At 33.0% G+C, this 22,930-nt stretch overlaps 1 protein-coding gene across 5 annotated transcripts in view; it reads right to left on the bottom strand.

The window, feature by feature from the left end:
* Positions 1-22,930, bottom strand: part of NEGR1 (neuronal growth regulator 1) — a 788,184-nt gene that overhangs the window by 306,344 nt on the left and 458,910 nt on the right. For all 5 annotated transcript variants that reach the window (XM_054691007.1, XM_054691009.1, XM_054691008.1 and 2 more), the window contains exon 3: positions 18,510-18,635. In XM_054691007.1, coding sequence (XP_054546982.1) covers positions 18,510-18,635 — 126 coding nt within the window. The remainder of the gene's footprint in view (positions 1-18,509; positions 18,636-22,930) is intronic.

Genomic DNA, 22,930 nt, shown 5'->3' with positions numbered 1-22,930 from the left:
CAAAACATAAATAAATGACCATAACTGTGTTCCCATATAATTAACTTATAAAAACAGGCAGGGGGAATTTGTCCCACAGGTTGCAGTTTGTTGACCACTGATCTATAGGAAAAACACAGCTTTGATTTTGCTGAACAGATATATAGAGAAACAGATAAAGAAGGGCATCTGATATAAGATTATCAACCACCCATTTTACATGGGACTGTATTTTATTCTAAATGTATATCCAGTTTTTCTTTGTAATAACATATTTTATGAAGTAATAGTGAGATCAAAGGGTAAAATTTAAAAAAAAAGGGTAAAATTTTGTTTAATGTTACATTATTACAAATTATAAAATTTTGCTTGTTTTATATACATACGCACACACACACACACACACATATATATATATATATATATATATATAATATTCCTGATCAAAGATTATGTAGTCTTTATTGCTATTCCAGTAACAGGGAGTTTACTACTTAATAGGGTCTCAAATCTATTTTATAATAGCTCTCATTGTTGGAAATTGTTCCAGAAAATCCTGGCCATTTTGAGATGAATATTATTCTACAGTAGTAGGCCATGAGCCAGAATTCAAATTCTATTATTAGCACCTCCATATATCTAGTAATTCATGTCCTATATCCTCCTTTTAGTGATAATTAATAGCTTGGGCTTTGGGGTTTATTAAAATGGAATGTGAATTCCGACTCTGAAACATACTAGTTGTAGTCTTTGGGAAATTTCCAGTTTTTTAGCTCAAAAATGCAAACAACACCATCTACAATATAGAAACTTTTCAAAGGCTTAATTAAGATAATGAATATAATTTTTTGGCAGATAAAAAGTGCTCACAAAAGGATATTGTTGGTATCATATGTTGCCTACAGTAATAGAGGAGGTGAAATAATTATCCAAAGTCACCAGAATACATTTATGGTCTTGTCATTCACTTAATAATATTTTTAGGACCTTCAATACATCAAGCACAATGAAGACCAGGATAGAAGTGGATTCAGCTCTTCTGGATATTATACCCCAGCAGAAATAAAAGATGACATTGTCTATGTCCACATGAATTCTCAAAAATGGGTCATGGCCAGGTGGGGTGATAAATCACAAGAGTCATTTGCCCATGACTGAATACTTCCAGAATAACAAAACATGCCCTTATTTATAATAATTCAGCTACACACTGATTTCTGCAATTTCACCATAAGAAATCACTAATACTAAGCCTATCTTTTTTGTCTGTGGCTTGCTAACAAGATTCTTCCTATGATTTTCATGTGTGTGTGTGTGTGTACATGTATATGTGATTAATACACATGTACATATATATACATATATATATGTGTATTTTTATTTCTGTTCTGAGGATGGGATGCTACTTTATCTTTAGTAGATAGATACGTGTTACCTTTCTTGGGTAGATTTCAGATCTGTGATTGTTGGAGAGCTATAAATGAAAGATTAATTTAAATAAAATTGGGAGACAGAATGTAAGAAAACTGATGTTGAGAGACAATCTGAATTGCATATCTTAATCTGGGCATGTTTTATGTTTAGTCTAGACATCATGATTAAAGATGATTATGTCAGGGCCTTAACAAGCTTAACACATGTCCTTCTTCACTTTAGTGGGGTTTGAAGAAATCATATTCTATTCAACCCCCTTACATCTAATTACCCCACCATCTGTAGGAAGAAATCCTAGAGAATATGCATTTGCATATTGAAGCCAAGTAAAGGTTGGGATTCAATTCCATTACCAAACTACCTAATTCAGAGTTTTAATTCCACCTTAGCCCCGTTAGATTAGTCTTAAACTATACATGAACTCACTGCATCATAGTACCAACATTCAAGAGATTCAACATAAAATTAAGAATCTAATAAACTTATCAGATATATCTTATTTAAAAGTTGTTTGGATTATAGGCACAACTTATATTTGACAGAGTATTTCCCTTATTCAGAGTAAGCTAATAAACCTATTTCAGCACAAATCAGATTCAACAAGTGTGTAGACAGAAGTATTTTTTTTTTTTTCCCTGTCTGGTAACTACAAAAAATCGCTCTCTTCATTCTTCCTGATTTAACTCTGTGGATCCAACATATGCTCTCTAACATTTCGGAATGGTGCTAGGAACAGTTGGCAATATGTGATGCTGCAGAGCAAGAGAACACCTGGGAAGAAAAAGCTGACTTTTTGCAAGACTGCACCTCCTGTTACAGACCACAAAGAAAGGGAAAAGATGGTGATTCCTCAGAGCAATAAACTGCCAGGTGACATTTCCAGGCTGCTGCCAATCAGGGCAGCAGACACCTGGGGTGATGAATTGGGCACAGAGCACATACAATTTCAGGGCAAAGCCATGGAACAGAACTAAGAGACTGAGCGTGGTATCAATAAGAGAATAGAAGCTTCCCTGAAAGAACTGGTACAGAGGAAATTTGTGCTCTTCATAAACAAGAATGTTCCAATGACATAGCTGAAAGGAGTTTGTGAGCTACACACAACACATTCTAAGACTTTTTAGCAGCATACGCACCCTGTCTGGTCAAAAACAAACCATTACTATATCATGGGTTTAAGAAGAAGACATAGAAGTGGATATCACTTTTATAGTTGCCACTACTTCTGTACTGTTTTATAAATATTAGACTTTAAATATTCTGCAATTACTACTGCTTATGATCCTTTTAACAAACATTTTTGGGTAAAACAATTGGAGTTGGTGACTCAGATGAAAAAAATTTACCCATGTATTAATTGTTGCAGTCAAATAATCAGTTTATTGTGTTTACATTTTTCTCTTCTCTTAAAAAAGCACTGCTCTTTTGAATGAGCCAATATCCCATTCTTCTCTCCTTGTCATCACAAAACTTCTTGAAAGAGAGAAGCTTCTGTTATAGGGCAGCCCCGATATTGAGCGGATTGCCTGGCTGTGGGTCCTCACCCGCGTGCTTAAAAGGACTTATTAATACTCCATTACAGGCATACACAAAAGGTTAATAAAAGATTTACAAGGGAAAAGGAAATAAGGAAAATGTACAACTCAGGGAGAAAATAGGGAAATGGTCTTTAATGCGTCCTATCTGATCCGCCGACCTGGAAACCCAAAGGCACTCTCAGAGCTGGCCAGATGCTGCTAGCTGGTGGAGAGCCAAAATGGGGGACCCCTCCAAAGCCCACGTGTCTGCCTTATATCAACCTGGCTGCTTAACCCCACCCTCAGGTCCCATCCACCTTCCCTTTGGTGGTGATGGGATTTGGAGTTCCCAGTGTCTTTGGCTTTGGCCTGGGGTGGGGGTGGAGTCCACAAAGCCTGTATGGAATTAGCTTTAGGACATCCTTTTCCCCCTAACACTTCCTCCACTTGTTTCCCATTCTTAACCTGCATTTCCTAAATAACTAACCAGGTTGGCTCTGATTCCCAGTGTCACTAAAACAGCTTTTATCAACAGGAAATATAACCCTCATATTGTCAAACACAATGGACATTTTTCTGTCTGTATCTTATTATACTTCTTAAAATATTTAAATGCATTCAATCTCCATTAAAACAGTCTCCCTCTCAATTTTACTTCCTAGGTCTTAATCTGTTATATTACCACTCTTTGTAAGAATCTTTTACTATCTTGTCTTCCAAATCTTTAGATAATGGTGGTCATCCTTCTGTCTGATTTCTCTGCCTCCTTAGGACAGACTTATATTTGATATTTCATGTTCCATTTCTTATCTTGGCCTCTTGCTAGAGAGATTCTTTTTTAAAAAAATTATTTATTTATGCATAAAAGAACTGGGGTACAGGCCAGAGTTGTGGAGGGTGAGAGAATTCACCAGAAACAGAGCAGGGAACAGAACAGGCAGACTGACTGAAGTACACTATTGAGGGGAGCAGTGGGCGAGTCAGGAGAGGTCTGCTACACCATTCTTATATCTGCTTATTTACTGACACTGCCATTTGGATGTCTAATATGCCTTATAACTTGACGTGACCAAAACAGAAATCTTGATTTTCCTTCAAAATATGTCTCTTCCTGATTTGCCTCATCTCAGTTAACCTGTTCATTCTACATGTTGATGAAAACTAAAATGCACTCCAATTATCCACCTCTGCATCTTTGATTTTGCCAGCATAATATTGGATTCACCTACCTGTCTTGACATCCATGGCCATCACTCTCATGGAAGACTAAATGGTCTAAATGCTCTGCCTACTTCTGCTTTAGTCTCCCTCCAATTCATTTTCTGCATAGCACAAAAACATCTTCTAAATATTAAAATCAGATCATGTCACTTCTACACTCCAAAACTTCCCATGTTTCCTTTTGCATTTTGGAAAAAAAAAAAAAGATCTAATGTTTTCTCAACTTGTTCTAGGCCCACTGACTTCATTTTTAGAACACACCAAACTCTTTCATACTTTCTGGCATTTGCAAATGTTATTGTCTCCACTTAGAATGCACAGCACACACTGCTTCACACAGCAGACTCTCTCCCTTCAACTTCAAGACTTCAGTTTAGAAAATATCTTCCCAAACATGCCTTACTGCTGTATTCGTAGTCTGTAATTTGTAATTATTTCTTTCTTCACCTATGTCTCTTCCAACAAGATTGTAAACTCATTAATGCCAAAGTCATATTTTTTCTACTTCCACCTGTATATTCAATGCTTAGAAAACTGTCTGATACTTAAGTTTGGGAGGTGATTTTTGAAGAAAATATAGGTATAAAGTTTATGATATAACTATTATGTAATAGGTATTTTTGCTTTAGCAATCTATTTTTACAAAATATATAAGCCAGACTGAATACTTTATACCTCCAATATATTTGTGCTATGGGTTTCTCTGCTTTTTAATATATGTGGGATATCCTGAAAAATTTACCGTAGCAATAGGAATTATTGATCACTCAGACAACTAAATCTAGCGGAAACAGTCAGAAGCTGGCAAAAGAGAGAAGTTGGTTTTCACATTTGCTGTGTAGTTAGTCACTTTTCCGTTAGCTACTGATAAAGTTGCTAAGTAAAGTCTCTCTTATGTCTGAAAATTTTTAAAGTACCAACTTTACTTAAAAGCTAAGTATTCCTTTTAACTGATCACATCTTAGTATACTTTAGATTTATACATTAAATAACTGCTTATAGGATTTCCTGAAAAAAATCCATTAAATCTCCCATCCCCCAAATTTATCAGTCCTCTACTGAGTCAAACAAAAGGCTGAGAAACCATTCTATTTTTACTGATGTGTTCAAAATTTGTAATTATTCCATGTCATATCACAAAAGGAAAAATAGAATATACTACTATAAAATACCCAGTGGTAATCAACTCCACTGAGAGTCTTGCTCTGAGAGTTTTCTTCTTTTCAGCTGATTCTTTTGTCCTATAATTGAATTGAATTTACTCCTCGCCCCATTCCTTCCAGACAGCTTCTCATTTGAGGGCTCTGAAGATGTATTACACTAATATATCGTCAGAATGACAATGCTATGATGATGCATGGGTATAATACATCTTTAGAGCTTCAACACTGTCCAGAAACAATACAGCTAGTACTGGATTAAATTCAAAGCTAACGCAAAAGGAAACATTAAAAAAGTTGGCAAACAAGGAAGTTGGGAAAAAAACCTAAATACAAAAAGTTATTTTAATAAACTCCATACACCTGTGTAATCTGAAGACAAGCTTTCAAGACCTTAATATGGCTTATTATTAATTTGGAAAATTATTGCAAAAATATTCTCAATAAATTTGTGAAGATTACAATGAAACAGTTTCAGTTTGACCAAAAAACAAACAAAAAACCAAAAAGCTACATCATCAATCCAGTTTTTAAGTCACAATCTCTCAAAGTTTACATACAAAATTTACTTGCATAGGTGTTGCATTTTGCCTCATTGTCAGCTTTGAAATATTAGTTCAACATTTCATGAGACACTTATGTTTTGTAGTATACTAGGAGATGTTTCATAAATTTGGTCCTCTTGCCATAGCCCAAAATTCCCTTTGTAACATTTTCATAGATGGTGAAAATATTTCTTTGTTATCATAGAAAATATACATTGTAATGTTTGGGAACATTATCAGGGTTTGCTGTGGGTTGCACAGTAAAATAGGGCAAGAATTTACAGATGACACTACTACTATTACTACTAATAATATGTAGAAAACAAGGTCCCATTTTTTATGGTCCCCTGGTCACAGTATCCTTTATATCCTTTACCTTGGCCTTTTTTTAGGTTAAATAATCACACAGAAGTCACAGAGAGACTTGCTCCTTTATTGTGAGGTCAGCCTCTTAGGAATCCAAAGCTGTGTGAAAGGCTTTTCTTTTGTTCTTTGTTTTTATAGATTTTTTTTCTACAGCAGAGAATGAAACTGAAGGAAACAAATACATTGCTCCTCCAACACATTGTGTTTCTGTCCTTTCCACCAGTCACCCACCATTTATTAGAATAGGAATAAGTAATTCCAACTTTTGTTTCTAGAAATCCTTCTGTGTTGCTCAATAAACAATCCCTCTTCTAATTTTTGTGTAGAAAAAATAACATCTTACTAGTTTTAGACTGTCGTCATTGCATTTATCCACTTTTTGTTACCTGAGAATACATTATTAATCATAACCATTCTATAAAGATGAACTGTAGAAAATGTTAACTATTTATAAAAGCTAAAAATTTGGTGCTTTTAATTTTTCCTGATTACTCCTTTAAACTCTCTAGATATAATATCACATTTATATAATAGCCCTGTTTTAATCTTATTCTTGATAACCTCCATTTTGAAGGTAAACACAGAGAGGTTAAGAAATTTACATAGATTCACACAAGCAGTGAGTTGCAGAGCAGGGATTTAAAACCAATTAGTACAAAATCAAATACAACAAGTACTAACCATATACTTTTAAGCACTAAGCTATACATCTTTCTCTAATAGACATATTTGATAATTATAAAAATGCTATTAGCTTTTTCTACAACACCTTTGGGAATGATTTATTCACAATGGATATAAATAAAACAATTACTAACAGTAGTTTAAAAATATTAATCAGACATTATAATTTGTTAATCATGCAAAAACCTTACCTACAGTTATTCTAAATTATTATCTTTAATAGATATTTACTGAACATCTACTATGCAGCTATATTTGACTAATCATGGATTAGTCAATGGATTATACATGGTATCACTCAGAAAGTAAATAGAATGAGTGTTTATTTGTAGTTTTCCATACTGTTGATCTCTAATCCAGGATTACTAAAATCATTCTAATTTTCCACTAGTGATGATGATTCCTAATTATGGCCAAGTTAATTAAATTGTATATGAATAAAAAACTATAGCAAAATTTTCATCTAGAGGTCATAACTTCTTTACTAACAATGTTTCATCAAGGCCATTTTGTGTATTATTTTTTAAAACTCATTAACGTTTTTATTTTTCTTTCTTTTTTATTTTATTAAAGACTTATTTATTTATTCAAGAATCAGAGCACAGGCCAGATGTGTGGGAGGGTGAGAGGATTCACCAGAGAGAGAGTGGGGAACAGAACTGACAGACTGACAAAAAACACTGCTGAGAGGAGCAGTGGGTGAGACAGGAGAGGTCTGCCATGCCATGTGGGATATCTCGGCCGGCTGGGATAGAACCTGCACTGCAGAGGCTGTGGACAGCTTCACAGTGTGGCACTCAACCACCTGTGCCACCAAGGTGGCCCACATTTTTATTTTTCTAACTGGCATTTTTACATATATATAATACAGGAATAGCATTGACAGAATAGTCACCTTTTTTGTGCAAAAATGTAACTTTCCTTATGAATGTGGCATATCAAGTTATATTATTATTTCACATGAAGATAGTTATCATAGTTTATATTAATGTATGTTTAATTAACATGTTTGAACAGTGCCTGGAACATACTAAGTGCTCAATAAATAGTATTAAATAAAATACATGTTCTTTCTGGATCCTTATATAACATACTTCAAAATTATGAATAGGATTATTGCCCAGAGAGTTTCACCTCAGCATGAATTAGCACCAAATTTAGAACCAATGTAAAAGCTGCATTTTCTAACATGATAACCTTTAAACAAGTGCTTAACTTGTTTAAACATAACTATTTATGTAATACATTTTCCTAATGTTACATAACACTGAAATCACTTGAGAAAAAAGAATGTAGGAAAAAATCTAATTCCTAAAATATAAAAAGCTTAGTGCCAACCATTATCCCCAAATTCAGCCCACTGAGGGGAGACACAGTCTAGCATGTTTTTTTTTTCTTTTTTTTTTTTTTTGTTTTTTTTTTTCTAATGCAATCTGAGAAAATCAAGTTCTGTAAGAAAATATTATTTTTATGAAATGTTTTGATATGCGTGGTATGTTCCTATTTTCTCTTTTATTAGTTAAGCATGTTCCTCTGAGAATAGATTTTTTTTTTTTATTGATTCATCATATCATCAGCCCTATTGTTTAGTCTTATGTATGTCTTAAAATACTGAAAATTGTCTTGCTTCTATATTCAAAAAAAGTAGGAAATAACAGTTCTGGATAGAAGTAGAAGGGACTTAGAAACAGACAAATGAAAGTTAAAATTACAAAGAAAAACCTCATAACAAAAAGGCAATTTTAATATATAAATATATAAATTATTGGTGTGCAATCTTATGGTAAAAGTTAACTTGCCATCATTAAGTAGATTCATTCATTAGATAATTATCCATTATGGAAACCATTATGGAAATTCACAAAAGCTCCATAGAGTACAGCACTACAATGGGACTAGAACCCTACCTAACTTGTAATCTGAAGATCTGATATTGTTGAAATGTTATCAACATAAATTGCTGGTTTTAATGAATTTTTCTTCCTAACATTAAAGAGGAAAGTGCAGTGTCGGGATTACAATTCTAAAAAAATGAACTCTTAAGAAATGACAGTGTTTGACAAGCCCGCCAGCTTACAAGGGGCTCACACACAGCCTTGTCATATCACCCATGGTGTAGGACCAGCGCTCAAACATTTCAAAGACTCTCTTTCATAGAAGGGGTATTACAATAGAAATATGAGCATTAAAAGAAGGTAATACTTTTTAGGTTGCACCTGTGACACTTGAACTATTTTCACAATTGTTTTAAACAACAGAATTCAGCAGTGTATATTATTTTTAGATAATTTCATCTTTTATAGCCTCCTGTTTAATCTAATAACTGGTAATTAACATTTTCTTGACTTAAGATTGTGTTTATTTCTCTCTAAAAGTTGTGGAAACTTAAATGCACTAAAAATCTATGCTTTGCAGCTAGGAAAGAAAATTTAAAACCCCAAAAATCTTATAAATATCTAATACAGGGATCAGCAAACATTTCCTAAAATACCAGGTACTACATTGTTTAGGTTTTGTGGACCATATGGTTTTATTGCAATACTTAGCACTACCATAGTTGTGCAAAAGTAGCCAAAGACAATATTTAAACTTCTAAGTGAGTATGACTGTTTCAACAGTGACAAAAACAGTTCTTTACAAAAATAGAGCAGGTGAGACATTGTCTAATGAATACTTGACGCTGTTTCCTTTGCTATCATGAAATGTCTCTCATTTAACAACCTGAATGTTCTTTAAAATCCCTTAGTTTGGAACAATCTATTGTATTCTTGACAGAAAGTTTATGCTAACTTTTTGCTGTGGAAAACCCATAGGAAAACTTAAGGAACATCACTGTTTTACTTTACCAAAGTTCCATACTTTAATCTACATGATGTCCAACCATTGTCTTCTGGCCATTTTAATAATGCTTCAGTGTTAAATCACAACTGACATGTTTTATTAAACTCAATATTTTATCCAAAAATATCATTTATTAACTCAATATTCTATTTTATTAAACTCAACAATCTACCAGCAAAACTATCCTGCAGGAAATGAAAACACTACCTCAAAAAGATATCTGTATATCATGTCCATAAGAACATTATTGTAGTAAAGACATGAAAATAAGTGTCCATCAATTGATGAATGGATAAAAGAATGTGGGATACTATGAAATACTACACATTATACCATATTCGCTAATACTATTGATTCCATACATCCCATTTTGTGGAATACAATGGAATATTATTTAACCATAAAAAATTAATAAATTCTGTCATTTGCAACAATATGCATGAAACTTGAGGGCATTATGACATCTAAAATAAGTCAGGCAGGGAAAGATACTGTTTGATCTCACATGCCCAATCTAAAAAAAAGTCATAGAAAATGATGATATTTGTGATTACTAGAGGTGAGGGTGATGAACAATGAGAGGAAAGTTATCAAAAGGTACAAAGGTACAAACTTTCAGATATAACAAACAAGTACTAGGTATAATAGGGATGTAATGTACAGCATGAAGATTATAGTTAGCAATTCTATATAATAATAAATATATATATATATATGTATATATATATAAATTACTAAGACAGTAATTCCTGAGAGCTTTTTCCATAGGGAAAAAAATAAAATTTCTTGTTTTCTCTTTTTATTGCATCTGCAAGAGATGATCAATACTATTTATTTACTTAGTGTGGTAATCATTTCTTATACAGTGATGTTTGTCAAATATGCCTCAACAAAAATGGGAACGAGAAAAGATAATCTCAGGAATGAAGACAGAATCAAGACATTCTTTGATGAAAATGAATTGTCTCTGATGGTCCTAAGATAAAATAAATATCTAAAGGTAGTTTGTACAATTGTAAAAATAATGAAACAATAAAGGAATAGTAGAGTAAAAGAAAAAATGATGGTAAAACAAAAATATACTTTCCTTCTCTTGAGTTTTGTAATGTGTATTTGACAGCTGAAACAAAACTAATACTGTTTGATGCAGTTATCATATATGTAGACAAAATATTTAAGATGAAAGTGGGTGAAATGTAATAAGGTTTCTATACTTTCCTAGAATTAGTAAATGTGAATAGCCTTAGACTACAATAAGTATATATGATATATTACATAAACTATTTTAAGAATTCTACAAAACAAAGTGAAATTATAAAAGAAAAGTATAAGTACCCCACATAAAGATGGATAATGAGAAACAAAACCAGAGGGAATAACCAGAAAAAAAGAAAGAATAAGATGTCAAACATAATCCCTAACAAATCAAAAACCTAATTAAATGTAAATATCAATACTATGGTGGTAATATCTGATGGTGGGTACCCCAATATCACCTCAATTAAAACAATAAAATTAAAAATAAGTAAATAAATACACCAATCCAAATACAGAAACTGTCAGTGAGGATAAAAAATAAAAATAAAAAAACATGACTCAACAATACGCTACCTACAAAAATGTGCTGAACATATAACGTGAATTGAAAAAAACATGATGTACAATGAAAAAAGATTGTTCAAAAAAGTTTTATTTGTTATAGACAAAACTAAAAAATGTCAAAATATTCTATAATACTTTTTATGGTTAAACAGATTTATGATATATTTGTATTTTAAGATACTACTCAGTAATAAAAAAGGCACACAGTATTGACATGTGCTACAACTTGAATAAACCTCAAAAATGCGATGCTAATATGATGCTAAGATCACACACTCTATGACTCTAGTTACACAGAATTCTATAAATGACAAAATTACAGAGATAGGAAACAAAATTACAGAGATAGGATAGTGTTCATCAGATATTAGGGACGGTGACCTGGAAAAGGAGATAGGACTATAAAGGGAAAACAGATCATGGGGCTCAGGGAATAATTCTCTGTCATGATCTTGGTGGCTCCACAAATCATTCATATGGAAAAAAAAAGATGTAGAATTATATGCATGTATTGTGCTACTGTCCATTTGCTCTTCAGGATATCACATTGTAGCTGCATATGACTGAAACCAATAGGAGAAACTAGGTGAAGGGGTCATGGAAGTTTCTATGTTAAAATTACAACTTCCAGTGTGTTTATACTTATTTTAAAATAAAAAGTTTAAAAAGGTCATATTAGCTCACTTGGGGAAATATATTTAAATATTCTGAATGCCATGTTCATCTGCAAAATGAAGATGATACTCACCTCACAGTTTAGTTGTGAGGCTTAAATGAGACATGTGCATGTACATACCATTCTTCTGAGTATAGAGCATAGTGGGTAAATGTTAGCTGAACGACACTGACTAAAATTGTTTTAGTGCAAGCTGTTCTTTATGATAATGTGGTATAGCCATTTTGAAGCTATAAGTAAAATAAATGGCTGACTCATATTTGGGGATAGATGCATGTGTTTATGATATGGATGGTGAAGGAACATTAGAAAGTAAATGTTTGTATCGCTACCATGTTATTATCTCTTCTCAAATTTACTGTCAGGTTCTAAGTCAAATGGAAAGTATCCATTGCCTCTAAGTGATGTCTGACCTTGTGATAAGCCAAGAGGTACAACAGTGAAAAGATAGTGTTTCTGGACACAACGAGTGTGTTCCATGAAAGTCTTGACAAATTAAGCCAATGATTACAATTTAGATTATTAATTCTACACATTGGTGGTACAAGATATTATGCAACTACTGCAGAAGCAGCACTTATTTTTTCTTAGGATGCGTAGAACAATTTCATAAAACTTTGAAGCATGCATAAATTAAAAGTTTGTCAGTTGGAAAAGAGGACAAAGGATATTCCTAATAGAAGAAATAACTTGTGTATAAGTAGAAAAATCAATTTTTATACCTTGATTTAACTAGGCACATGACTTTGCCTCCATACCTAAGTTCTTAACTTCTCATTTGCTGTTTAATTCTCCACAACTGGGTGTCTGGGCCCTTATGTCACAAAATTGTCACAATGATTACCAAATACCCTAACCCAAGGTAATTATCTCTTAACACACTTGACCTGAGTGATAGTGTTCACCACTTAGTACTTGAGGAAACTTTTCCCTCTTTTGGTTTCTTTAATCATAGCTTTCTGGTTATAGTTCTACATTTTTGGAACATTTGTTTATTGCCTGCTTTAAGACTGTTCAATAACTGTTGCTTAAACAAAATTGATTAGTGTCAAGGGATTCATTTCAGAGACTAGGGACTACTTAAATGAGGACAAGATGGGGACAATAGAGGGGAAGAAGTTAAAGATGCAGGGAAAATGACAAAAGGATATTTTATAGAATAACTACTTGACAAATAGGAAGGAATAAATTCAGGGTATGAAAAAAAGAAAGGATTTAACTGAATATTCTTAAAGTTAGACAACAGACTTAACACCTGTGGAAAATTAGGGTATGATTATTCTGTCAAAAGGAATTAGACATATGGAAATCAAATCGAAAAAGTTTTGAGATATGCAACCCAGTGTTTATACTCATATTTTACCTCTGAGTCAAAAGGATATCTTTGCCAGGGAAGAGAGAACACCTCTGGAGATTCTAGATACCAAAGAATAGAAGTGAACTAGGAAACTGAGATTAAGACAAATACAAATGAATAACAAGCAGAAATTTGACAAGTGCTTTTAAAATGCTTCTCAAGCTGCTATCTACAACTGTTATTTTAAACTTAGCTTTTAAATTTTCCTATTTTTTCTCTGATTAGATTTAGGTTTATTAACACAAAATCAGATGCCTTGTGTAAATTTGTCAATATTCTCTAGCAGTTTGAGGTGATTTTTAGCTTTGTGACACCCTCATTTGAGAACACCTATATGAATTGTATTCAAGAGGTAAAATAGACTCCTCAGCTTCACAAAGGGGATTGGAGAGTCTATTCAGTGAAAACTTTGGACATTTTAGAAGCATTAATGGCTAATACTATGTAATATTTACTCTATGTCATGAATTCAATGAGTTCACCGTTCTATATATTCCCTTTAATCCTTATAACAATTCTGCAAATTGGGTACAGTTATTATTACCATTTTATATTTGAAGTTTAAAGAATTTAATTTAGTCTAACACCTTAAAGTTGGTAAGAGGAAGAAGTGGATATCAAACCCAATTCTGACTGACATCAAAGTTCATGATATTTAATCATTGTGCAATACTGGCACAACTGATGCCTAAGAAATTGCTGGTAGGAAGTAAAGGGAAACATATATCTTATATTAGGAATTTTTAAAGAGCCCTGAAAATTTCCAAAATGGATAAGAAAACTGTAGAATATTAGTCACAATATTAAGAACTCTTATAATTAAAGATGTATGAGCCTCTCAAATTATCTACTGATAATTCCTCCATATGCCTTTCTCGATATAATTTATACCACTAATTCTATAAGAATTTTTGTAATCCCACAAAGGTCCAGGTCCTGTTTCACACTTGTGAGTTAAAACTAAACAAAATTAGCTGTAGTCCTAGCATTGAGGAAATTTAAGTTCTTATCATTAACAGAATATCACAGAAAGTTACCTAGACCTCTGTTTCAGATATTTTTCCTATAAGACAGTCAACAATTATATATTTTAAACAAATATGTAGTGGTTCTAACCTTAAGTGTATGATGCTCAATCATTTTAAGTAAAGTGAAATTACTGATTTCAAAGCTGGGGCATACAAGGATGTGCCTTGCATTATTTTTTTATGCCAAAAAGATGAACATGTTAAAAAAATGATGGGGCATACCATAGAGACACAAGATCATTGACTTATAACAGTAATGCATATAAACAATTTTTAAAAGTTTGGATTCCATGAGTCTATGCCATAATGAACTACTAAATAAATGAAAAATAAGAAGTAGTAAAGAAAGTGAGGTACCTGTTTTCAATAGAATGAAAAATGCTAACTAGGAAAAGTAGAAGGATTTCTGAAGTTAAATAAAAATTTTTGTAATCATCAGAGTAAAGATTGGTCCATGAAATAATCACCAAAAATACTACATTGAAGGTAAAGTTTGATAAGTTGCAGATAATTTTGTCTGTTATATAGAAACTCTCCCTAATGCTCATTGGAAGCATGTTGAAAGAACAAAAAATGAAGCTATCTGGTGCAAAAATCAGACAACACCTTGACTCAATAATCAAAATTAACTACACAAATCAGGACCAGCTGGATATCCTGTGCCTCTGGATATCATCCCCTGTGAAAGCAAAAACTCTACTTATTTAGCTCCAGATGGGCAGAAACTGGAATATAATCATGAGAAAATATGAGTCATACCCAAAATGAGAAATATTCTATTGAAAAAGTGGCCACTGCATTGTTGAAAAATGTCAATGTTTGGTAATAACAAAGAAAGACTAAGGAATTAAGCCCCCAATTAAAGAGGATTAAAGTGATGTGGGAACTAAACATAATACTTTGATTTGATATTGGAAGAAAAGAATTTTATAAGAGACACTATTGATCAGTTGAAAAATTGGAATATGGACAGTAATGAGTTATAAGTATAATACTAATGTTACATATGTGAAAGTTGAAAACCACTGCAGTTATGAGAGAGAATGTTCTTATTTTTCAGAAATGCATATTGTAAAAAACTAGGGAGAAAAGGTACATGTAAATTGTACATGCATTTTGCTTTCAAATGATTCAATTTTATATATATATATATATTTCTACATATTCTATTCAACAAATGAGGAAATGGTGGAAAAAACTGAAGATACAAGGTGTTATTTGTATTATTTCTGTAACAGTTTTTTTACTATATGCTTGAAATTAATTCTTAACAAAACAGAAGCATAAATGAACTTCAAGGAAGTTCATCTATTCAGGAACTTCTCAAGAAGGATATTTTTGGGTAAATTCCATTGAGTTGTTCGGACAATAGAAGGGAAATGTTAGTTGGTTCAGTCCATGTGTCTAATGTAGTTGGACCCCAAATCCAATTTTTCGATAGATTTATGAGAAACACTGCAGCTATAATTCTGTGAACTGACATTTTAATTCGTTCCTAAAACTAGAATAGACCATTAGTGAGTTGGCAAGAATTACCTAAGGTACTGGTAAGATTTGGTAAACAAATGTAAATCAATGACATATGTATAAAAATTATCCATTGCTTCCAATATTGACAGGGAGTAAAACTATATCTATTTTTAATACTAAACATTGCATACATAGTGACCACCATTTTGAGATGTTTTCTGATACAGCAAAAGAAAGGAGCATATGCAAAATACTGGTATTTTTAGGTAAAATATAAACATCATTGATGTTTTACACTTCTGCTTTCAAATGTAAAACATCTAAGTTAAAAAGCCTAAAAGAATAATCAGTCATGTTTCGTAAAGCAGAAAATCCACAATGCTATGCACTTGAATATGAATCATTAACAAACTATATTTTGAAGTTATTGGAAACATTTATAAAAATACCAGTCATGTCTAGCTATTAATTGTATAATAGTTAATATTTATGCTAATTTTACTCATTTGCTCTGTATGAAACCATCAGAAAAAAACAAATCTAAGCACAGTTTAACTTAGAAACCCAAACTGTCTCATTTCAGCTTCATGATGTTATCCATAATCATTATTATAACAACTTCACTAACCAACATTCAGGCTATTTAATTAAACTAAATGTATCCAAGCATTAAAAAAAAGACTATGCATAATAATAAGAACTGCAAAGCAGGAGATGTAAATCCAAAATATTAATCTTAAATTATGTGAAGATGGAGATTATGTGCTTCATTCTTCTAAAAATTATATTATCATATCAGATTTAAATCCTTAGAAAAGATGATTAAAAATCAGCGATATATTTGCATATCACCTTATATTTTTTAAAAGCACATTTATGGCTATTATCTTCTTTCTGAGTCTCACAATAGTCAGAGATTATTATCATTTGATTTTTGGAAAGTAGGAAACCAGCTAATGGCAACTGAGGTTGACAGATTTGCAGGATTGGTTGAAGTGAAAAATCCTTATTATTCTACATATTCTAAGTGAATAAGGACGCTGTGATTGGAGCCCATGTATTTAAAAGCTGATCCTGAGACTGTCTCACAATCCACAAAGAGTCTGGCCACTAGTTCAGCACTCCTTTAACAGTTTCATGATTCTGTATCTGCTCTAGAGAGTGAAGAGATTGAAATCAAAACAGATTCATGCGGGCCTCCCTGGTGGCGCAGCGGTTGAGCGCTGGGTTGCGAAGCTGCCGGTGACCTCTGCGGCGCCAGTTCGATACCTGGCTGCTCCCTGGCCACCAGAGGAGGGTCCCACATGGCGCGCAGACCTCTCCTGCCGCCCGCTGCTCCCCTCAGCAGTGTACTTCGGTCCTTCTGCCTGCTCTGCTCCCTGCTCTGGCTCTGGTGAATTCTCTCACCCTCCCGCACTTCTGACTGTACCCAGTGCATGTACAAACAAAACAAACAAACAAATAAATAAATAAATAAAACATGCCTCTATTTAAAAAAAAAAAAAAAAAACAGATTCATGCTTTCAAAATATTACAGGGCCGATAATGCATATTATATAAGTTAATAATGCTATTACATTGATTTTTTTTTTTCACACATTAAGAGTAATACTAAGCATGTGCTATAAGTCTCATTAGACCTAGTGCTTTAATGAGGAAACTAAAAGACACTTAAGAGTAAGTGATATTAAAGGAAGCATTAGAAGATAAAATAAGTGTTCTAATTGTACTCTTTCTACACCTACATAAAATGTGCCCTTCTGATTTCTTTAAAAGTAATTTCATCACACTGGCCTTCTTGGAGCTATTTCCATTAAAATATAAACAAATACAAACACATTTCATTTATATTAAATGTGGTAGGTTCCTATTCATTAAAAACCACTCTTACTTTCATGGCATACTCAAAGCTATATAGTTCAGACATTTAAATTTTATAAACTTCAATGATTTTATTAGTGTTGTGGCTATGAAAACATCTTTATTTTGCTGATAATTATCCTCAGGTTCCTGAAGTTGACTTAATCTCTGTAGGAGGATGTCTATGGTAGCAGATGCACAAAAAATCCATAAACATGTTACATCCCTTAATTTCACCTAGCTATGTTATCTTGTACAAGTTATTTAAACTCTTGGGGCTTTAGATCCCTCATCAGTTAAAATTTAATTCTAACTGCCAAATCCTTGATTCTGAACTGCAGTTTGAAATTAGACCCAGCAACCTCATAATTTGTATAATTTCATTCTACCCTGATTACCTGAGCAGCTCATGCTGGCCTATTAACATGTGAATGCCAATTGAATAAAAGCCTTACACATTTAAATAAAGATATCTCTCTTGTGATATTTCCATTGGAGCCTTTTGTCTATTGATTTGTGATTATCCAATATACTAAAATGAAAATAACCTTAACTAGTAATCAGGAGACATGGTTTCTATTCTGGGCTCTCACAGAAAATGTTCATTTAACTTTTGTGAATCACAATGACTTTATGTATAAAGAATAAATATAAAATACATGTTCCATTTATGAAAAAGGTATAAAAAATAAGCTGACTAATTTCTAAACAATGAGAATACAGAAGGATGTTACATACAACAAACAATGCTGGTAAATTCCTGCTTTACCTGACGGGGAGATGTGCCGCCAAGAAATAGAAGGTTCTGGTTTCCCGGTGGCCAAACAGGTAAGGGTGACATTGGTTCCTTCATTGATGGTCATATCACTTGAGATGTCATATATCTTCGGAGGAACTGAAATGTGAGAGCATGCAGTGATCAGGAAAAATATATAAAATTCTGTTGAACTACATATGATTAACCTCCATGATATCATGCAATAAGCCATGGTGGTGAAATATACTTATGACCTACGGTCATCACCTACACCATAATTTCTCTAGATACTTAGGACTGTCTTTCAATTTCTGTTTGTTGGTTGATTCTATTTCTCTAATTTTTAGATATTAAATATTTCAGGATAAGTGGAATATTTAATACATTTTAATATTACTATTTTATTGTACATTCTTTACATTAATTTAACCAGACTGAGGTAAATCTGTTCTATCGATGGATCTTCACTACAATGAGGCTTGCTGTTGAAATGATCAAATAAAAATAGAAATCTTGAAGAAACTTAAAAGAGCATTATGATCATGCCTACATGTCGATTTAAGAGCTGAATAAGATAAAACTTGCATAGGTTTCAAAGACTAAGGGGCACAAAGCATTTTGGGCCTCAATTTTTCGATCTCCCAAATATTAGTATTTAAGTTCTAAGGAATAGAAATTTTAAGGACCGTGAAAGGTGTGTTCATAATGTGTTTTCTTGTCTGTAATGGACAAGAAATTTGCATTTCAGAATTTCTTAGAATCTTTGTTATGCACTTTTGTACTGTAAATCTCAAATAGTAAAAAAAAAGCAGTATTTGGTGTTTCTTCCCCTGATAAATTAGATTATAAACATTCATCCCCAGAGCACTTGATGAAACTAGTAATCTGGATTAAGCTTTGGGAATGTTGGGTAGGAAAATCCCTAAATTAACATGTAGGATTAAAATATCCATATTCTCTCCAAAACCAAATGGCCTTATTAAATCCTCAAACAGCATGGATATGAATGCTAGGTCCTCTACTTGCTAGCTGTGTTATCTAGGGCATGTTTCTTAATATATCTGAGCCCCAATATCTTTATCTGAAAGACAGTAGTAGTACAAAACCCATATAGCTGCTATGAGGATTAAATAAGTCAATATACATCAAAGGACTTAGTAAGGCTCCTGGAATAAGTGTTAGCCATTATATGATGGCTTAAACACAAAAGTAGTACTAGGATTTAATGTCTGAGCTACTTTTCCCAACCCTTAAAATTACTCTTAGAACCTCATCACTTTGGCAGTGCATATGACTGGCCTACACCTTAAGTTTTGGTTTACTATATGAAAATTAGTAAATTTCAAGTCTAAATAAATGGGAATTAAATAGTTTGATAGTTACTAGAAAAATATGCCTTTTACTTTAATTCTTTCAATTGTGCATTCCTAATAGTTTCTTTATACAAGATATATTTTATTTTTTTAAAGTAACTAAAATCTGTCATAAGAAAAATTAAATTATCCATACTTTGAATATCATTTTCTATATTTTAATATAACTGAAACTCTGCCACAAGAAAATCTAGGATGATTTGATTATAAAGTTTTCAATTACAAGCAACTGTTGACATGACTGAGGAAAAGACGTATCCATTGTGATATACTCCTGCAACTGTTTCTAAGTGATATATTTTCTTTTTTTTTTAAAGATTTATTTATTTATTTATTTATACAAGCACTGGGTACAGTCAGAAGAGCAGGAGGGTGAGAGAATTCACCAGAGCCAGAGAGGAGAACAGAACAGGCAGACTGATGAAGTACACTGCTGAGGGGAGCAGAGGGCGGCAGGAGAGGTCTGCGCACCATGTGGGACCCTCACCCAGTGGCCGAGGATCGAACCAGCGCTGCAGAGGCTGCGGGCAGCTTTGCAACCCAGTGCACAACTGCTACGCCACCGGGGAGGCCCACTAAGTGACATACTTTCATTGACATTTAAAACATCATTAATCTCTTCACTGAATTCTAAGAAACAGTAAAAAATTAAAATAAAAACCATTCCAAACACAAGACTTTCTTTAGTTTATTTGAAACAGAAATTAAAAACCTTGGAAATTAAAAATTAAAACCTTGGAAAGTCGAGAGAAATGCATAAGACTTACTGGTGAATAAGAGAGTTAATAAACATAAACTTAGAAAATTAAGCAATAAGATCATTTGGATATGTGGATATAGGTATAGGTTTGATGTAGTAAACTGAAAATTCATGTGTACATATATATGTACAAATATCTACCTATCCCCACTATTTAAAAAACTTATACAGTGCTTTCCTCATTTATATACAAGATACAACAGAGATCAGTATAGTCTGGCTAGTTTATATATTTCAAACATAATTGATTCAACTTTGGGAGAGGTATGTATATTTAAGAGAAAGATGACATATCATAAGAATATCTTCTAAATTATCCATATGGATAAATCTTCCATTTAGCCATAGTTTAGTATCATCTTTACATATCTACATTTATTTTACATGGTAAATATTAAGCACAAGTATTAGCTATACAGAAAAACAATCAAATCCCATAACAATAAATTTAGATTTGACATATAACCATAGGAAATTGTGTAATGGGGAAAAATGTTAAATTCCAGGCATGACATGTCATCTCAGTGATTGCAATCACCTCTGGGGTCCTCATAATTCAGGATATACCACTGGGAAGAAACATCTGGAAAGAGGATATTAGTATGGGGAATCCCCTCTGGCAAGACTCTTCTTCCCAGAATGCATGACCTTTAGGCAGCAGAAACTGTGTATAAAGATGACCAATGAATTCCTTCTTATGCACCATAGCTCATGGAGGCAAAACAGGTGCTGCTTTGCTGAATATTCAATGCCATTGTATATTCAGTTCAAGACTTCAAGTTTTCACTGAGTATCATGGAGGGTATAATTCTGGATTTGCAGGATATACAAAAATTGCAAAGCATAATCCCTGCCCTCAGGGAACTTAAAAGGAGGCAGATAGGTGAGTAACTAAGAAACATGTTTAGTACATTTTCCATTCCCACTTTACCTGAGTAACATGTGTCTGACAGGTATACTTTCTGAATTAAAATCAGCAGATTAATTTTGTATTTTCTGTTTTTAATATCCAAAAGGGACAGGTTAATTATATTAAAAGGAAAGGAAAGGACACTTGCACAGACACAAGCAGGGTGGAAGAGCTGCCTCTGCTGTGAAAAGAAACACCATCATAGTCATAGGCAGGCAGGAAAGCTGCCTTCTGTTGTTTTCCTTAAAAGTGAACAAGGAGGAAAGAGTATATGTACAATGTTATTGTGGTGCTACTTATAGAATTAGTCTTAAGGTACATCCAATATTCTATGTGACTTGGGAAAACAAAAAGGAGGAGAGTTAAAATATATTATTCTAATAAAATATATTCTAAAATATATTATTCATTGTGGTGCTACTTATAATAAAGAAAAACTACTAATAACCTCAATGTAGGATAATAAATGGAGGTAATGTCAGCTCTGTGTCCAGAATAAGGTATGGTACTGAAAAATATGGGGTGATCCCAGGGAACATCAGGGTCATGTAAATGCAAGACAAAAAAAGAGGGTTCTACTCTGGGTTGCAGGAGCAGGGAATAATACTGAAATCTCAGGTATATTAGACCACCCAGTTCTGATAGTTGTTCCTAGGTATAGTTTGTGTATAAATGATATATGAACATAGGTAGGAAGGACTCAAATATTCTGAAATGACAAAGCAGTGGGTTTTAAGGTATGTCCAATATTCTATGACTTGGGAAAAGAAAAATGATTCTAGGGCCTCCCTGGTGGTGCAGCAGTTGAACGCTGGGTTGTGAAGCTGCCCGCAGCCTCTGCAGCACTGGTTCGCTCCCCGGCTGCTGGCGAGGGTCCCACATGGCACGACAGACCTCTCCTGCCACCCACTGCTCCCCTCAGCAGTGTACTTCATCAGTCTGTCTGTTCTGCTCCCTGCTCTGGCTCTGGTAAATTCTCTCACCCTCTCGTGCTTCTGACTGTACCCAGTGCTTATATAAATAAATAAATCTTAAAAAAAAAATATGATTCTAGATGTAAGCTCCTCTTCTATAACTATATGGTCCTTGACTTTATACCTTATTTGAAACTTCCTCAAAGATTTTATTTATAAGGTTCACTTAAAATAATTAGATTTTTATTATATATGTGTATTTATTAGGACATATATGTTCAATCAATCCAACAATTTTTAAACCATTAAATATCTATGAGTCTGAAAGAGTATTTTGAATTTCTATGCACATTTTTGAAGTATTGATGAATCACAGGAGACTAATAAATAAGTCATTCATCTAAATGTAAACTTCAAATATGCAGAAAATAATTATAACATATCATCATTGTCATTGTCATCATGGCACCATAAAT

Source organism: Talpa occidentalis, unplaced genomic scaffold (genome assembly GCF_014898055.3).
Source record: "Talpa occidentalis isolate TD23 unplaced genomic scaffold, MPIMG_talOcc4v2.1 talOcc4.9, whole genome shotgun sequence".
NCBI classification, from domain to species: Eukaryota; Metazoa; Chordata; class Mammalia; order Eulipotyphla; family Talpidae; genus Talpa; species Talpa occidentalis.
This window is presented reverse-complemented; position numbering and strand designations above follow the sequence as displayed.